Raw genomic sequence first — 18426 nt, forward strand, 5'->3', positions numbered from 1 at the left:
AAAATCGAGACATCAGTGGGGTAATGTATTTAAATATTTATTTTAAATAAAAAACATAAATAAAAGGACAAGTCATTTAAAATTAGTAAACCATATGGATTGTGGTAAGAGTTGTTGGAGTCCCTAATAAAATGTAAAAGAAGAAAAAAAAAAGAAATACTTCTTAACATATTAAACATTAATATACACTTAATAAATGAAGATATTTATTTCTATGCAAAAAAAAAAATTAGTAAACCAGCACAGTAAGTGGAAAATAGGTTCAACAAAAACAATAAAGTATCAACAATGACACCTTAAGAGTACTATTCCCTGAGCTCAATCAGCAACCAAGCTAAAATTTAAAGAGTAAAATCCTTCAAAACTGGATTCCTCATCATCATCTGTATCCCTGGCAGAGCTTAAGCTGGTGTGAGGTCATCATAGACGCTGTCCTCACTGAGATCGCTGTCATCACCATCACTGCTGTCATTTTCATACAAAGTGCAGTCTTCATTGCCATCCACATCATAGGACTGCTCTGATTGGTTAGATGTGAGTAAACAAACATTCAAAGCCCTGCAGTGTCAGCTGGGCTTTGAATGAACAGCGGAGAAATGGTAATCACCAGTGAGATAATGGCGCTTGTCCTGTTACCTGGGGTGGGGGGGTGGGGAGGGAGGAGCCCAGAGAGATGTTACACTTTGCTGGGGTACCACTGACCCATGTATAAGCCGAATCCCAGTTTTTCAGCACATTTTTTGTGCTGAAAAACTTGGCTTATACACGAGTATATACGGTATATATTTATAGGTTTAGTATTAAGGTAGCAGAAGAACATTGGGCCTCCACTTAAGTACTCCCTCAATGCAAGAATACTTTCTTCTATTAAATTGGCATTCTATGATGCTCACTCCCGAGACAACCACTAAAGACAAAGTGGGTGAATAAGCAAATGTGGTGAAGAAAGTTGATGGTGCCCAGCTATCAAAAGATATAGTGTCTGACGTCTTAAAAGCTTGAGGGTAAACAAGCGGCCATGTAGCTCAGAAGCAAAAAAGCCCACAGGAAGAACACACCAGCCTGTGTGATCACGAGGTGCCTAAGGGATCAGTTATCATACATCAAAGAACAAATCATTGGGTGCACACCTCCATGTAAAGATCGCTGAAGACAAATATGTGCATAAGCAAATGTGGCAAAGAAAGCTGATGGTACCCGGCTATCAAAAGGTATAGCATCTGGGGTCTTAAAGGCTTGAAGATAAACAAGCAGCCATCTAGCTCAGAAGCAACAAAGCCCACACGGAAGAAGCACACCAGCCTGTGTGATCACGAGGTGTCGAAGGGATCAGGTATAAGGCATCATCAGAACCAAAAAATTTTACCATAGTGAATGAAGGGGGAAGTGCAGAGTGGAGACTCAAAGCCCATTTGTCACCCACTGGAGATACCCTTGCAGAGGGGTCTAGGGGAGGAAACGAGTCAGTCAAGGTGTGGTGTAGCAATGATGAAAAATACAACTTTCTTCTGGTTCCTAAATGCTTCTTGCCCACCCCACCCCCCATTATCATGATCCCAATTCCACCTTGCAAGTCTGGCTAGACCAGAGGATGTACACTGGTACAGATAGGAACTGGACACACAGGGAATCCAGGGCAGATGATCCCTGGGACCTCCTCCCTGGGGGACAGACAACAGAAGAGTCGGTGAAGGGAGATGTCGGACAGGGCAAGATATGACAAAATAATAATTTAAATTATCAAGGACTCATGAGGGAGTGGGGAGTGGGGAGGGAGTGGAAAAATGAGTTGCTGATGCCAGGCACTTAAGTGGAGAGCAAATGTTTTGAGAATGATGAGGGCAATGAATGTACAGATGTGCTTTACACAGTTGATGCATGTATGGATTGTGATAAGAGTTATATGATCCCCTAACAAAATGATTAAGAAAACAAATAAGAAACATATGTACTTATAAAATAGAAATAAAGACCATGATAATACAAATAACAAAAGAGGAAACGACAGTAAAAACTTAGACATAAATAAAGCAGTCTAAGGACCCATATGATTACAAAAGATTTGAGATAGGTGGAGAGCAAATGTTTTGAGAATAATGAGGGTAATGAATTGTACAAATGTGCTTTATATAATTGATGTATGTATGGATTGTGATAAGAGTTGTATGAGCCCCTAATAAAATGATTTTAAATAAATAGATTAAAAATAAAAGAGTTGAGCTACAACAAAAATTCTGTGTTTCCTTGTAGTCAACGTGAATAGTATTACCAGAAAAAAAGAAAAAAGCACAAAAGGAACCCAAGGTTTTTCTTATACTAAATTCCAAGGTAAATTGCACAGATTGCTGTTGTTAGGTGACATGTGGAGTTTCCAACCCTTAGCGACCACAGAATGAAACACTGTCCGCTCCTGGTCCTGCGCCATCCTCCCAATTGTTCCCCATTGTTGCAGCCACTGTGTCAATCTGTCTCCTCGAGGGCCTCCCTCCTTTTCCTCTGTCCCTGTGTTTTACAAAGCATGACGTTCTTCTCCAGGGACCGATCTCTCCTGACAGCATGTTCACCAGATGTAACACAAAGTTTTGTCATCCTTGCCTTCAAGGAACAGTCTTGTCATACTTCTTTCAAGACCAAGCAGTTTTGGTGCTGTCAACATTCTCCCAGCTCTTCCATTCAAGTGCATCCATTCTTCAACAGTCTCCCTTCTCTATTCAGTGTCCAACTTTCATTTGCATATGAAGCGCTTGAAAATACCAGGGCTTGGGGCTCGCACACCTTAGTCTTCCAAGTAACATCCTTGCTTTTTTAATACTCTAAAGAGGTCTTGTAGTTGATTTACCTAATGCTGTCTATCACTTCATCTCTTGACTGTTGCGTCCCTGAGCATTGATTGTGGATCAATGCACAACTTTCCTCCATTTCTCATGATGCTATGTCTATTGGCCTATTTGTGGGGATTCTGATCTTCTAATACATTATGTTGTAATCGAGCAGTTTGCCTACAGTCCTCCGCTCTACGACCTGAGCTATCGAAGGGTGCACCATGATGTTGTGATCCATCCTGAAGGCCGCAATCCTTGATCTTCATTAGCTAGTGTTTCAAATCCTCTTCATTTTCAGCAAGCAAGCTTGTCTTCTCTGCCTGCCTCCAATCCTGATAACCACATTCTTTTAATATAATCCAGTTTCTCTGATTATTTTCCAAAATTTGACAGATGTACAGAAAATACACCAAAAGGTACAGTAAATTTTGGATTCCATTCTGTTCCCTACTTTGGATTAAAGTTGAAAGTATAACAAAGTTCTCAAGAAAGTTTTGCTTTTACCAAAAATGTACTGCTATGGAGTTGGTTTGCACTCACAGAGACCCTTTACAAGGTTTATGACACCGTAAATCTTTATAACTGAAAACCTAATTTTCCTCCCATGCATGGTGGGTTTGAATCATTGACCTTGCAATTAGCATCCCTATGCCTAGCTCACACCTACATCAGGGCTCCTTAAATACAGTCAGTATATAATAGCAGATCTTAAGGAAGCACAATAATGATGAGCAGTAGCTTCTGAAATAATAGTTTTAGTTGATATTTATAAAAGCTGCTGCTAATAGTAGCCGTCAAGTTGATACCAAGTCATTGTGATTAGTGTTAATGTAGAGTAGAACTGCCCTGTAGGTTTCCAAGGTGGTGGCAGTTTTGAAAGCAAATTGTCAGGCCTTTCTTCCTTGCTTCCTTTAGCTGGGTTTGAATTGCCCATCTTGTGGCTAGTTAACTTGATAGTTAAGTCCTTGATAAAAGCTAGCTAGTAGGAAATACTAAATGTATTTTGATAGATACCTAAACACCTAAATTGATATTGTGCGTTTCTAGTTTATGATAGTCTCCAAATCTCACCTAAGCACCTGTTTACACTGAATAACTTCTGTTAAAATGGTTGCAATAAGCTAAGCCTTTTGCCTGTTGGAAGGGCCCTCCCACCTAAGAGTTGATAGGCTGGAGGATCCCTTTTGTTCAATGCTGTTCTCAATTTCTTCTTAAACTCCCCATAGGAAACACCCATTACTTTTATCAAGTAGGCTTAATTGGTATCCAAATGGCTCTGATCCATTGAATAAACCAGTGTCTCACACTTAGATCCAAATCCAAGGAAACAAAAACATTTCATTTCAACGCACCTCTGCAGGCCAACACAAGGACTCCAGAAGTAGGCCAAGGAGAAGCAGAGAATGTTTTCTCCACTGCTGGGAGGGCTTGCCTGGAGATAGCTCCTATACAGTATGTTTCCCTATTACCTAGGCTTGGAAAACTACTTGGATGAATACAGTGGGCAAATCTCCAAAGATCTCTTTGAAGTATCACTTTAAGAATTAAGTATCTGATCAAAGTGTAGTATTTTCGATGGCCTTCACATGCATGCAAAAGATAGGCAATGAATAAGGAAGACTGAAGAAAAATGATGCATTTGAATTATGGTTCTGTTGAAAAATAGTGAATATACAGGCCACGCATTGCCAGAACAATCCGTTCTTGCCAAGGACAGAATGTTCCTTGAAAGGGAGGGTGGGAGACTTTATCTTACTTTGCATTTGTTATCAGGAGGAACCTGCCCTTGGAGAGGAATATCAAACAAACCAAGAAACCAAACTCACTGCCACGAGCGGATTCCAACTCACAGCGACCCAATGGGGTCGGGTAGTGTTGCCTCTGTGGGTTTCGGAGATTGTAATTCTTTACTGGAGTGGAAAGCCTCCATCTTCATCTTTTGTCCTCGGAGTGCCTAGTGGTTTCAAACTGCTGACCTTGCGACTAGCAGTCCAATTACTAACCGAAAAATGTACAGTGCTGATTGGAAAAGTAGTTGATCAGGAATAGACAGGAAGACGTCCACGGATGTTTTGACATCGTGGCTGCAAGAACGTACTGAAGCATAATCGATGATTGTGAGAACGGTGCAGGACCAGGGCGGTGCTTAGTTGCATAGGGTCACTGAGTCTGAACCCACTGCGAAAGGCACCTAACCATCATCAGATCCCTGGGAGTCAGTACCCGTGGTGTGGCTGACCCACTAGGAGGCCTGGCCCTGCTCTTTGGAGCGCCCTTGCTCACGTGAAGTTGTCATACGTCGTCATCCAAGCCCTAGGAGGCAGTCTGCAGCGTTCCCTGCGAAGGCGCGCAAAGCGGTGCACAACCAGCGAAACTAAAGGGCAGAAAGGTACTGCCCGCGAAGGCGCGCCAGGGCGAGGGGCGGGGCGGGGCGTGGCTCCGGCTCCGCGCGTGCCCGCGCCCCGTGCTCTCCCCCTCCCCTCCGCTAGCTGCGTGCGCGCTCCCGGGACGGCGGCGCCGGTGGGGGTGGAGCCGCGGCGGCAGGCCCACGCCAGAAACCGGCAACATGGCGGCTGCAGCAGCGAAGGCGTCCCGGGCGTCGGGGGCTCTGCAGGCCGGCAGTGCACGCTTGGTCAGCGCGGGGTGCGCGCGGCGCGGCCTGGGACTGGGACTGCCCGTGTGGGCGAGTCCGCGCGTTCGGCCCGCCCTGTGGGCCCAGAGCGGGGCGCCTTCGGCCGGGGGCACTGCCCCGTGGAGGGGGTACAGTTCCGAGGCCAAGGCGGAGGACGAGTTGAAGGTGCGGTACCTGGAGGAGGAAAACCGAGGTGAGGTGTCGGGCGGGGACCGGCCGGCGTGGGCGGCGGCGCGGGCTCGGACACCGGGCGGGGTGGGGGGCAGTCCCACAGTTGCCACCGCGGGGCAGTGGTCCTCGCCTTGCGGGGCTGAGGCCGCGTCCGAGCCCGCCGAGTCGCCACGGGACCCGCCGACGTCGGTGCACTCCCCTGCATCGCACCTGGCGCTCTGCAGAGTTCACGTGTGTGACTTTACGTGTCAGTGAGCGGTCCGGCGCGAGTGCATCCGCTGCAGACAAGCCAAGGTCAAACCCCGGCAGATTTTCTTTTGACTGTCGGTCTCAGAGCTGGTGGTGGTGGAAGGAAGCTGCCGTGGGAATGCATGTTATTCTTGTGAGGCACCTGAAGACGTTTGAAGCCTGTTCCGCTGTGACAAGCCCTTTTTCCTCTTGACCGTTGTATCCTGGAAAGTTTTAGTTGGGGAAATAGGACACCTGGATTCTGCATTTGAGCGCTTTTTCTTTCGTAGCTGCAGTTTGGTGTTGGTTCGTTCTGGGGACGAACTCCTGTTATTGGTTCTGCCCTTGAGCTGCATGCATTTGGCATGCGTATATTGGCAAATATGTCAGCGAACCATGACGGAGGGAGGGATTTGACCGAGAGTCGGGTTTGGAGGGAATGTGTTCCTGTAACTTGCTGGGAGGAAAGCTTATTTTGAGGTAAGGAAGCCTGGAATTGCAGTTTGCTAGGGCGTAAGGCAAAAGGGCCAATCATTTAGTTCAGACAAACATTTCTTGAACACCTATTGTCAGTTCAGCAGACGGGGAAACACAAGTTGTCACTTGACTCCCTTCTTTCAAGATCTCTGGGTGTCGTGAGAGAGTTTTGTTGTCCGACCGATCCTCTCAGGACCCCTGGTGGGGCGTTCTGCTCGCGGAAACCCACCGGGGCCGCAGGTTTGTTTGTTTTTAAAATAGCGACGCTATGAGTCAAGATAGACTCTATGGCAGCTGTTCTCAACCTGTGAGTCGCGACCCCTTGGGGGTGCGGGTGTCGAAGGACCCGTTCACAGGGGTGGCCTATGACCATATTTCTGATGGCCTTAGGTTCCTCTGTGGGTCTCCAGGCGGGTCTGCCCACATGCAGATACGCCCACATACACTTGTGTGGGGTCACCACACCAGGAGGAACAGGATTAAAAGGTCGCTGCATTAGGAAGGTGGAGAACCACTGCTCTGTGGCAATGAGTTTGGAGGTTTTTGGTTTAAGTACCGAACGGTCATTTCTCACTCATAGCCTCTAGGCACAGATTCTATGCACAGCAGAATTGAAACGCTTCGGAGCCTACTTAGGAACAGTTAGAAGCCAACAGTGTTTAATAGATTCTTAATTTCCAAGCCAGGTGAGGTGAGCGCTTCCTTCCAAGGACATATGGTCAGTTACTTTGGAGAGGTTGAAAGACAGCCTGGGGACCTGGATTAGATGTTGGGATGCTAACTCTGAGGGTTCGAACCCACCAGTCTCAACAAGGGGGAAAGGTGAGACTGTTTGTTGCTGTGACTCTAGAGACCAGAGCTACTCTGTCCTTCAGGATCTCTGTGTGTTGGGATAAATGGCCAGTGGGTTGAGAACACATGAGAGGGGGCTTCAGACGGAAGTGAAGCGATCACAGATTTAGTGGCACTTTTTAATAAGACATGGAATTTAATATTAACATGTTTTTTTTTAGCATGGGTTATTGGGGAAACCCTTGTACCTCAAAATTCTCCTGTGCAAAATGGGAAAAATAATAGCTACATCATAGACTTGCTGTGAGGTCTACATGAGATTGATATGAAGCTCATAGGAGGTGCTCAGGATTATGAAGTGATTTCATCCCTTTATTAATTATTGTGTATTTTACTAATATTATCCCAGAGAGACTTAGGAGATGTGCTCACTTTGACTTCTATATATTCAGTCTTGAGAAGTCCACAGGGTTTGTGTTGTTGAAAAAGATTGACAATAAGTTTTGCAAAATCCTATCACGCCATCTTCAGCTTCATTACTTTCATGAATGCCATATTTTCCAATTGTTCTTTCCTTTTTTCCCCCAATTTTTGCATTCCAATTGCTAGTAATTAGTAGTGCATAGAATCCTTCAACTTCGGCAGAGTTGAATAATAGTGGTATTGATTGGGTCTCTTTGAATGTGGACAGGTTAGAATAGGATAAACCAGTCACAGACAGCATTCAGTATAGACCTTGAAATGTCCTTTTGATGATGACTGCAACCATTCATCTTCATTGTTTCATTCTTCGCATAGTAAACCATTTGATTTGCTGATTCAAAATGGCAAATACCCGTCCATTTCAGCCACTAATGCCTTGAATGTTGACTTTTATGCCTTCTATTTCATTTTTAACAACTTCCAACTTTCCTAGATCCAATTTCTGGATTTTAATTGATGTTTGCCACTGTTTCTTCTCATTTTGGGTTGTGCTCTGTCAGCTCCGCACAGGTTTTACGCCCATTCACATAATTATGTTTGATCCTACTTTGAGAAGGCAGCTCTTTCACAGTTACGATTTGAGTGCCTTCTGACACACTCTCTCTGACAGCATTCTGCTCTTTCATGAGGTTTTCAGTATCTCACAGTGTTTCAGTTCTCTCCAAAAGGTTTTCAGTGTTAATTCCTCAGAAGTGGACAGCCTAAGCCTTTTTTGAAGTCAGTTCTTATTCTGGAAGCTTTGGTGCAACTCGCTAACTTCGGGTGAACCTCTTGGCATTTGAAATAGCTAAGACATAGCTTCTAGCATCACAGCTACACACAGCCACCACAGTACAACACACTGAGAGACAAGCGGGGTGCTGGGTGCCCATGGTCATTAGCTGTAAGAGAAATACAGATGAATCAACGATGGGCTAGCGCCTCACACCAGCACTGCTAGAAAAATTTTACAAAACATAAAATAATAAATGCTGGAGAAGATATGGAAAGATTGGAACGTGAATACCCTGTTGGTGGGATTGCTAAATTGTCCAGCTTTTATGGAAAATACTATGGCACATCCTTAAACGAATAGAAATATCATGTCACCACAATCTCTGTATTAAGTATATAGCCCAAAGAAATAACAAAATACAAGTATACATTATGTATGTATGTTTTTTGATGTGTGTATACATATGCACACACATGTTTATCAGAGCATTATCTACAAAAGCAAAAAGATGGAAACAACCCAAAAGCCTGTCTTTGGAGGAATGGATAAGTAAACTGGTACATATATTGGACTATTATGTGTCTCTAAAAAGCAATAGTGAAACTTTTAAACAAGTCACCATGTCATGGACAAATTTTTAAGATTTTATGCTTTGCAACATGACCCCAGTATAAAGAAAAAATTTAGAAAGATTTTCAGCCAAAAGAAACCCACTGTGAAGGCTGCAGTTAGGGACCCTCTGAGTGGGAGGAAAGGATGGTGGTGGTATGGGGGGAATGCTAACTTTTTTCCCTGAAAACTTAAAAAAAATCATTTTATTAGGGGCTCATTCAACTCTTATCACAATCCTTACATACATCAATTGTGTAAAGCACATTTGTACATTCATTGCCCTCATCATTCTCAAAACATTTGCTCTCCACTTAAGCCCCTAGCATCAGCTCCTCATTTTTTCCCCTCCCTCCCCACTCCCCCTTCCCTCATGAACCCTTGATAATTTATAAATTATTATTTAGGCGTATCTTGCCCTGTTCGACATCTCCCTTCACCTACTTTTCTGTTGTCCGTCTCCCAGGGAGGAGGTTATATGTAGATCCTTGTAATTGGTTCCCTCTTTCTACTCCACCCTCCCAGTATGCCCACTCTCACCACTGGTCCTGAGGGTTCATCTGTCCTGGATTCCCTGTGTTTCCAGTTCGTATCTGTATCATTGTACATCCTCTGGTCTAGCCAGATGTGTAAGGTAGAATTGGGATCATGATAGATCATGGGGGGAGGGGGGCCAGAAGCATTTAGGAGTTAGAGGAAAGTTGGATGTTTCATTGTTGCTACACTGCCTCTGAAAACTTTTTGAAGCTCTCTTGGATACATCCATTTGTTTGTTGATGGGCATGTGGGTTAAGTGTCTGAGTCCCTACTTGTAAATCTTTTGGGTTTAGACCTAGGGAGACAGTGGTGGGATTCAAATAATTTACAACCTTTTTACTGCCCTCATGACAGTTTAAAATATTAAAAAGATATACTGAAATGTAGATAATTATTTTACCTAGTTAAAATTTAAGAACAATAAAAGAGGTATACAAAGAAACTGGATTGTTAATAAAAAGTTTTAAATATGAATGCAAAAATATTAAATAATACCTGACATAAGACAAAACAGGTATAATTTAAGATATTTCCCATATTTCTTCTTGATTGGCATCCTCACGTGCAATGTTTTTCACTTTTTAGTTTGTCAAGTTTTTTCTTTTTTTTCTAAATTGTTTTATTAGGGGCTCATGCAACTCTTACCACAATCCATACATACATCAGTTGTGTAAAGCACATTTGTACATACTTTGCCCTCATCATTCTCAAAACATTTGCTTTCCTCTTAAGCCCCTGGCATCAGCTCCTCATTTTTCCCCCTCTCTCCCTGCACCCCTCTCCCTCATGAGCCCTTGATAATTTATAAATTATTATTTTGTCATTTCTTGCCCTGTTTGATGTCTCCCTTACCCACTTTTATGTTGTCTGTCCTCCAGGGAGGAGGTCACATGTAGATCCTTGTAATCGGTTCCCTCTTTCCAACCCACTGTCTCTCTACTCTCCCAGTATCGCCACACACACCACTGGTCCTGAAGGGATCATCCACCCTGGATTTCCTGTGTTTCTGGTTCCTATCTGTACCAGTGTACATCCTCTGGTCTAGCCAGACTTGCAAGGTAGAATTGGGATCATGATAGTGGGGAGGTGGGGAGAAAGCATTTAGGAAGTAGAAGAAAGTTGTATTTTTCATCATTGCTACATCGCACCCTGACTGGCTCATTTCCTGCCCGATACCCTTCTGTAAGGGGATGTCCAGTGGCCTACAAATGGGCTTTGGGTCTCCACTCTGCACTGCCCCCATCATTCACTATGGTAAGATTTTTTGTTCTTAAAATGATGCCTGATACCTGATCCCTTCAACACCCTGTGATCGCACAGGCTGGTGTGCTTCCTCCATATGGGCTTTGTTGCTTCTGAGCTAGATGGCCGCTTGTTATACCTTCAAGCCTTTAAGACCCCAGACGCTATGTCTTTTGATAGCTGGGTACCATCAGCTTTCTTCACCACATTTGCTTATTCACCTGCTTTGTCTTCAGCGGTTGTGTCTGGAAGGTGAGCATCATAGAATGCCAATTTAATAGAAGAAAATATTATTTCATGATCCCATTCCTTTAGAGGTAGTTCAATTAGACAATGGTCATTGTGTTTGATATATTAGAAACAGGTGACTTCTTTCAACATAGTACCATATATACTTGCGTATAAGCAGACCCGCATATCAGACGATGCACCTAATTTTACCACAAAAACTGCATTAAAAATGTGCTGAACAACTCAGCTATATACAAGTGTATATATACGGTATTATCATTTTTGAAAATCCTCTTTCTCTGACCTTACAGCGATTATTCTGAGAATAGTTTGCGCTCTTTGAATACTTTCTGGAATTGCATACTTCACTCATAATATCAAGGGAATTTGGGGTGTAACAAAGCCAAAGCGAATGACAGCATATCACCCTCTGATTCTTTTGGCACTTTTTCTCTTTATGTTGTATGTTTGTTTACTGAAATTACAAATGCAAGGGAGTAAAAATGTAGTATTTCTTCAAAAGTATAAAGGGTTTCATGGAACGAATGAATACTACAAGCTTAGTCTGTCAGATTTTTTTATACTTATGGATGGAACGAACATTACTACCAGTGCTTAGAACATACCGTAGTGCAGATGAATGTTAAAAAGAGTAAGGAATGTAAATTTGTGATTTCCACATTGCCCAACTGCCCACCTTGGAGAGAACCCTGAGTACAAGTGCCACTTTAACAACCAGTTCACCAACTCAACAAAGAATTCCATATCCATTCTGCCAAACCAGTGCACACAGGCTGAATCCTGCCACTGCTAGCAATGAGATTGCTGAGTCAAATGGCGATTCTGTTAGCCAGGTGGTGATCTGTGGCACCAGTTTACATTCCTACCAGAAATGTAGCATTTGCTCCATGTCCTGGCCAACGTTTGTGTTGTTTTTCCTGATGTCACTTTGAGGACTAAGGTGTTCCTGGTGTTTCAGTTGCTTCATATGCATGCAAAAGCTGTACAGTGATTAAGGAAGTTGACAAATTTATGCCTTTGAATTAGAATAATAGAAAATAATAAATATAGCATGGGTTGCCAGAAGAATGAACCAGTTTGTCTTGCAAGAAGTACAGTCAGACGTTTCTTAGATATGAGGATTGCAATACTTGTTTCACATACTTTGGCCATGTCATCAGGAGGGACCAACTCCTGAAGAAAGACAGACATGGAGCTTGATAAAGTAGGAGACCCTCTTGAGCTGGATTAACACTTTAACTGCAACAGTGAGCTCAAACATAAGAATGCTTGGCTGGATGTTCCAGGGCTGGGTGGTATTTCATTCTTTTGTATATAGGGTTCTATGCGCATTGGCAGTGAAATAGTCTCTCATTGTGAGTTTGATTTGCATCTCACTAAAGGAGCCAGGTGGTGAGGTGGGCTAGGTATTGGGCTGCTAATTTGTCTCATTCAAGAGCATTAGTCACTCCAAGGGCACCCTCCCACCCCTACCAATGGGTAATGTGCATATTAGCCATTTGTGTATTTTCTTTGGAGAAGTATGTGGTGCAAAAGCCTTTGCCCACCCCCCTCCTTGACTTTAAAGAATAGAATCTATGCACTCACACTTTTGACTACTCACTCTAACATTGAGTGTATTCTGACTCAGCAACTACAAGTTCAAAGTTTGGTCCTCAGCAGGGCTGTCTATGCTCGAGGGGAAGGTTTTCTTCAGCTTTGGACACCCTTGCTGTGTGAGCTTTCACCTGGATCCTTACCTGTGTGTGTCCTTCTTGTTGTTTTCCCTTTTTCTATACCAACACTCAGGGTACTTCCCAGCCTACAAGACAAGGAAAAGGAAAAGCTGAGTTCTCTTGGGCAGCAAGCTGGCTTGTGGAGTGGAGCGCAGCTAGGGATGTCGTTAGGAGAGCTGGTTTTGTTCACCCATCCAACTGGGAGCTGAGCACCTTCAGATTGAAGATACAAGCAGCCCTAAAATGGCTTTGTGACATGCCCTTGCTAGGTAGGTAGAATAGGGACAGAGGCCCTGTACTAAGTGAAAATTAGCTGTCCGCGCCACAGGACACTTAAGACAGTCAGTCAGGCACACTAATTAGACCCCTATGGGAAAATCCAGAACTGAGCATGCTCCGTCCCAAGGCCCCCACTGGGCGCACAGACTAGGCACCCGCAATATGACATCACCCAGGTGCGCTTAAACTCAGCCAATAAGGTCGGCCCATACCCTCCACCACGCCTTCCCAGCCTGACGAGATGCAGCAGCCGAGGCCGGGCTTCCTCTGCTCTAGTTCGCTGCGCCCTTGCGGGTCCGGGGCCTGGGCGCGGGCACCGCCTTGGCCTGAGCAGGCCGGCCCTGCGCTCCTCCTGCTGTCTTCTGTCCACGTGGGTTTTCGTCTCCAGTCGCCAACTCCTCCGGCGCTCCCGCGTGGCCTTGCACGCTTCCCAGAAACACTTGCACTTTGGAGACTGAAACTTCCCTTTTCCTCATAAAAATCACTTGGATTGCACACATGCTTTTCTTCTCCCGCGTGGATTCTGTCAGCATTGCAAAACAAGGACGGACACATCCAAATCCAGAAAGCCAACATGCTGATGGGACAGTTGAATTCTGATCATTCCTACCTGATTTGCCACCTGTTAACTTCCTTCAAGCAAACCTGGGAATCGGGAGCATTGTGAGCAGATAATTCGTGGCTGTTGCCGTGACGCACGGGTTGAGTGCAGTGGAGGGCAGTACAGCCGCCGGGCACGCCTCTGGCGCTTTGCCCTGCACGCCATGTCCTATGTAAGCAGCTGGTTTTCTGGAAATTCTTACACAGTATGGCTTTGTGCTAACGTTCTCCCTCACCTGGATGAGTTGTCTCTGGTTTTGTCCTGATAAGACAATAAATTTTATAAATGAGTTGTCTCTGGTTTTGTCCTGATAAGACTATAAATTTTATCTCAAATTTGGGGCCTCTTGTACAGCCATGCACGTGAGTCAACTCTCTCCTTCACCTCATTCTTCACGTTGTTTATCCAAAATCAATGTTAAAAAATGTGATTGTTAAAAACGTGCTTGCCAGATTGTCTTTATAGAAAGCCAGTTCTACTCTGAGATGGTTAGTTCCCCCCCCCCCCCCCTTTCATCCATTGCTATGAGTGTCCTGTATTACCTTGACTCAAAATCGTCCCTGTCAGTGTTAGGTACTTTACCTGAGTTCTGTAAAATCATTTTACTCTTACTGAAATTGACTTGAACTCTAGAGCTTTAAAAATTCTTCTCTCTTGTGTTTAGTTTTCTTTTATTTTCTCATTGTCAGTTGTTACTCCTGCTGTTTCCATGAAGCTGCTTAGAGAATAATCACCTCTCTCTCCTTTTCTATTTTTTTTTAATTTTAACAATTTATTGGGGCTCATACAATTCTTTTCACATCCTTTTCTATTTTTTGTTCTTTAATTCCACCTTACTATTTTTTTCATCGTAAATTCTAGGGAAATTACCGTCACCATTGTGTGCAGTAACAACTGTTGTCTGGACACACCTGATTATTAAATACAGGCAGCTCATCTTAAATTTAGAGAATTGGAGAAACTGTCTTTAAATGACAACTTTCCCTCTCCCCCCACTCATTGTTAAAAGCTTACAATACTGGGTATTGATAAGGATATAGTCAGTAACTCTCACTGAGTTGGAGCTCTCTAATAACTTGTTTGATGAGGTATGCCCTTAAGCCCCTTTTACTGTCTAGAAGTGAAATGCCCAATGCATTGATGATATAAGCTGCTCACATATTAAAAAGAAATATCTTAATTGTAACTAGACATTAAAGGAACATATAGTTTACAGTGAAGTAATCAATTTCAGTATGTGGGCTCTCAGCTGTGACCCTTTAAATATAAATAGTTTTAAATTTAAGAGAAGTCAGAAGAACAGAAGTTTTTTAATACAAGTAGAGAAAAATGAAAAATGATGAGAATACAATTTAAATCAAAGAAGGGATAATATGCCAAAATAAATTTTAGTTTGCCATTGAGTAAAAATGATATTCTCATATAGGAACCAAGCCTTCCAATCTCTGAGTCAAAATAATGATCTGCTATGAGATGAGAAGGATTGGTAGCAAAAGTAAATGATAAGAATTAGTTCTCCCAAGCCAGTCAGGGTGCAGGGTAGCAACGATGAAACATACAACTTGCTGTAGTTCCCTAAATGCTCCCCCCCACCCCCCACTACCATGATCCCAACTCTTCCTTACAAGTCTGGCTAGCCCAGAGGATGCACACTGGTACAGAGAGGAACTGGAAACACAGGGAATCCAGGGCGGATGATCCCTTCAGGACCAGTGGTGAGAGTGGCGATACCGGGAGGGTCGAGGGAAGGTGGGGTAGAGAGGGGGAACTGATTACTGATATAACCTCCGCCCTGGGGGACAGACAGCAGAAAAGTGGGTGAAGGGAGACATTGGACTGTGTAAGACATTGGACAGTGTAAAATAATAATTTATAAATAATCAAGGGTTTATGAAGGAGGGGTAAGCGGGGTGGGAGGGGGGAAATGAGCTGATATCAAGGGCTCAAGTAGAAAGCAAAAGTTTTGAGAATGATGAGGGCAACAAATGTACAAATGTGCTTGATACAGTGGATGTATGTATGGATTGTGATAAGAGTTGTAAGAGCCCCAATAAAATGATTTAAAAAAAAAGAATTGCTTCTCATTCATGCCAGTCATAGCTAGCATAAGATCTCTCCCATGAGAGACTGGACTATAAATGTGTCTATAATTGCAGATAATTTGCAAATAGATATGCTTTTGTTTTCCTTTTTGAACAATAGCATAGGGAATATGAGTCATCATTGTTTCTTTGAGTGTAGAGCCATAAGCGTGTACTCCAGAGAGTGAGTGTGTGTGTGTGTGTCTGTATGAAGCGTTTTAGTTTCAAGGTTTAATGTACTGGATTCCGTTAGTGTATTAATTGTGTTGTCCGCACAAATTCCGGTAGTTCCCCAGCAAAGTGCTACACAGAGTTGCTTATTTGGGAAAATTCAGAAACAGCCTAAACACTCATCAAATGTAAGTAGTTAAACACAGGAATGGAAAACCATTTTGCACAGAGTTTTATGAAATAATATAAAATAATGTCTTCGTGGAGAAAGATCTTTGAGATAAAATTAGAGCAATAAAGAGATAAAATAAGAGAAATGTGCTTTTTATTAGTAGTAACAACCACCCAGACTATAGTACAAAATTCTGTACAGGTAGTCCCTGTTTTCATGTGACTTACTGGAGTTATAATGGACCACATTTGATGGCTTTTTTTTGGGGGGGGGATAAGGTAGCGGGGATACATTTTATTGTTAGTGGGGAAGCCTTGCTGGCACATTGGTTGAGCACTTTGTTGCTAATCAAAAGGTCAGTGGTTTGATTCTACCAGCCATTCTGCAGGAGAAAGATGTGAGAGTGATTTCGTGAAAATATGTGCCTTTGGGAATCCTATGGGACATCTCGACTTTGTCCCACAGGGTCATTTAGGAGTTGAAATAGACTGTAATGACAGTGAGGGTTTGTTTTTCATCTTTACCATTCATAATACCAGGGTAAAAAAATATTGTTACTAGGGTTTCAACTCATACCAAAATAAAAAAACAAACACATTGCCATTGATTGGATTCCAATGGAGTGGATGCCTGTAGTTAAGTTGTCTCAGTAATACATTTATCTTAGTCACATTAGGGTGCCTTAACAAGCCCGTGAAAAGAGTGGCTTTCAAAGGGATCCACTAGGCCATGCACACTCAGGGCAGACACGTCAGCTCGGAAAGCTCTGACGATTGTTGTTTTGATTCCAAATCTAATCTTGATAGACTTTCTTGAAGGATATAAGATGGCCGGGGGGCTTATTATGAGAAGTTTTAAGAGAATGGAAAACTGCTTTGTGGACAAAAAGGCTGGAAAGTTGTGCCAAGGAAATTTTTTCCATCATGATAACGTATGTGTTCATTACTTAAGCGTAGCAAGGGCCTGTCTTACTAGCATTTCATTGGGAAACCTTGCCCACTCCACCTACATCCTTGGTTTTTCTTCTTCAGACTTCTTTTTGTTTCTAAATTCTGAAAATGTTTTAAAGGATTATGATTTGAGTCCCTTAAAAAAGCCAAAACTGATGTTTCATTTTGGTGTGAATGAGTGTAGCATGCTTTAGGGAAGTGCTACCAAGTACACTGCCACTGAGTTGATTCTGACTCCTAGTGACCCTTCATAGGGTTTCCAAGACTAAATCTTTATAGGAACAGACAGCCTCATATTTTCTAGAAGGGGCTGATGGGTGTGGTGCACCCATGTCAGTAGCAAACTGTCTTGCGGGTAGCAACCCACCACTTAACTTATACCGCAATACTTTAGGATTTATTTTTGTGTGCGCTCCATGTTGCTGCTGGTGGTATTAGGAGCCACTGAGCTGATTTCAACTCATAGTGATCCTACATGTGAAAGAATGATAAACCACCCAGCCGTGGGCCATCTTCACAGCTAAGTTTGAGCCATTGCTGCAGCCACAGCGTCAATCCATCTACTTGAGAGTCTTACTCTTTTTTTGCCGCCTCTCTACCAAGAATGATCTTCCTTTTCAGGGACTGGTCTCTCCTGATAGTGTGGCCAGAGTATGTGAGCCTAAGTCTCTCCATCTTTGCCTCTAAGGAGCATTCTGGCCATACTTCTTCCAAGCCAAATTTGTTGGTTCTTTTGGCAGTCCTTAATACTTTCAGTACCATAACTCAAACGCATGGATTATTTGCTCTTCCTTATTCAATATCCAACTTTCACATGCATGTGAAGTGATGTAGAAAACCATGGCTGGAGAAGTACACCTTAGTCCTCAAAGTCACTCCTTGGTTCTCAACACTTGAAAGAGGGTTTGTGCAGCACATATACCCAGTGTAACACGTCATCTCATAGCTTGACTGCTGCTTCCATAAATCTTGACTGTGGATACTAACAAGACGAAATCCTTGACAACTTTAGTTTTTCATTGACTTGTTACCTATACCAGTCCAGTTGTGTGGATTTATGTTTTCTGTACATTGAGTTGTAATCCATATTGAAGGCTGCAACCCTTGATCTTCATCAGCAGTGCTTCCAGTCCTCCTCACTTTCAGCAAATAAGGTGGTGTCTTTTTTTTTTTCAAATAGCCATAACCGCGCCTCGGATGAGCCTCAGTGGCTATGATATTGCCTCTGCGCAAAGCTATAAGGTGGTGTCTTCTGCATACCGCAGGTTGTTAATAAGCCTTCTTCCAGTCCTCATTTTTCATAGGACACAGCTTTTGGAGCATTCTCTCACCATGTGGAATGAATACATATGATGAGAGGGTACAAATCTGACACATCTTTCTTGATTTTACGCCGTGTAGTACTCCTTTGATCCATGTACAAGTTCCATATGAGCACAATTAACTGTTCTAGAATCCCCATTCTTTTTAAAGAGAAAAACAGAAATAACAGTTTAT

The 18426-nt window shown here is 43.1% G+C and overlaps 1 protein-coding gene and 1 pseudogene across 3 annotated transcripts in view; one reads left to right on the top strand and one right to left on the bottom strand.

Moving 5' to 3' along the window:
- Positions 1–5351: 5351 nt before the first annotated feature.
- AUH (AU RNA binding methylglutaconyl-CoA hydratase) overlaps positions 5352–18426 on the top strand; it is a 167738-nt gene continuing 154663 nt past the window's right edge. For all 3 annotated transcript variants that reach the window (XM_075549755.1, XM_075549757.1, XM_075549756.1), the window contains exon 1: positions 5352–5647. In XM_075549755.1, coding sequence (XP_075405870.1) covers positions 5389–5647 — 259 coding nt within the window. In that variant the 5' untranslated portion in view covers positions 5352–5388. The remainder of the gene's footprint in view (positions 5648–18426) is intronic.
- On the bottom strand, positions 18035–18166 carry LOC142449445 (U4 spliceosomal RNA; annotated as a pseudogene).

Source organism: Tenrec ecaudatus, chromosome 5 (genome assembly GCF_050624435.1).
Source record: "Tenrec ecaudatus isolate mTenEca1 chromosome 5, mTenEca1.hap1, whole genome shotgun sequence".
NCBI lineage: Eukaryota > Metazoa > Chordata > Mammalia > Afrosoricida > Tenrecidae > Tenrec > Tenrec ecaudatus.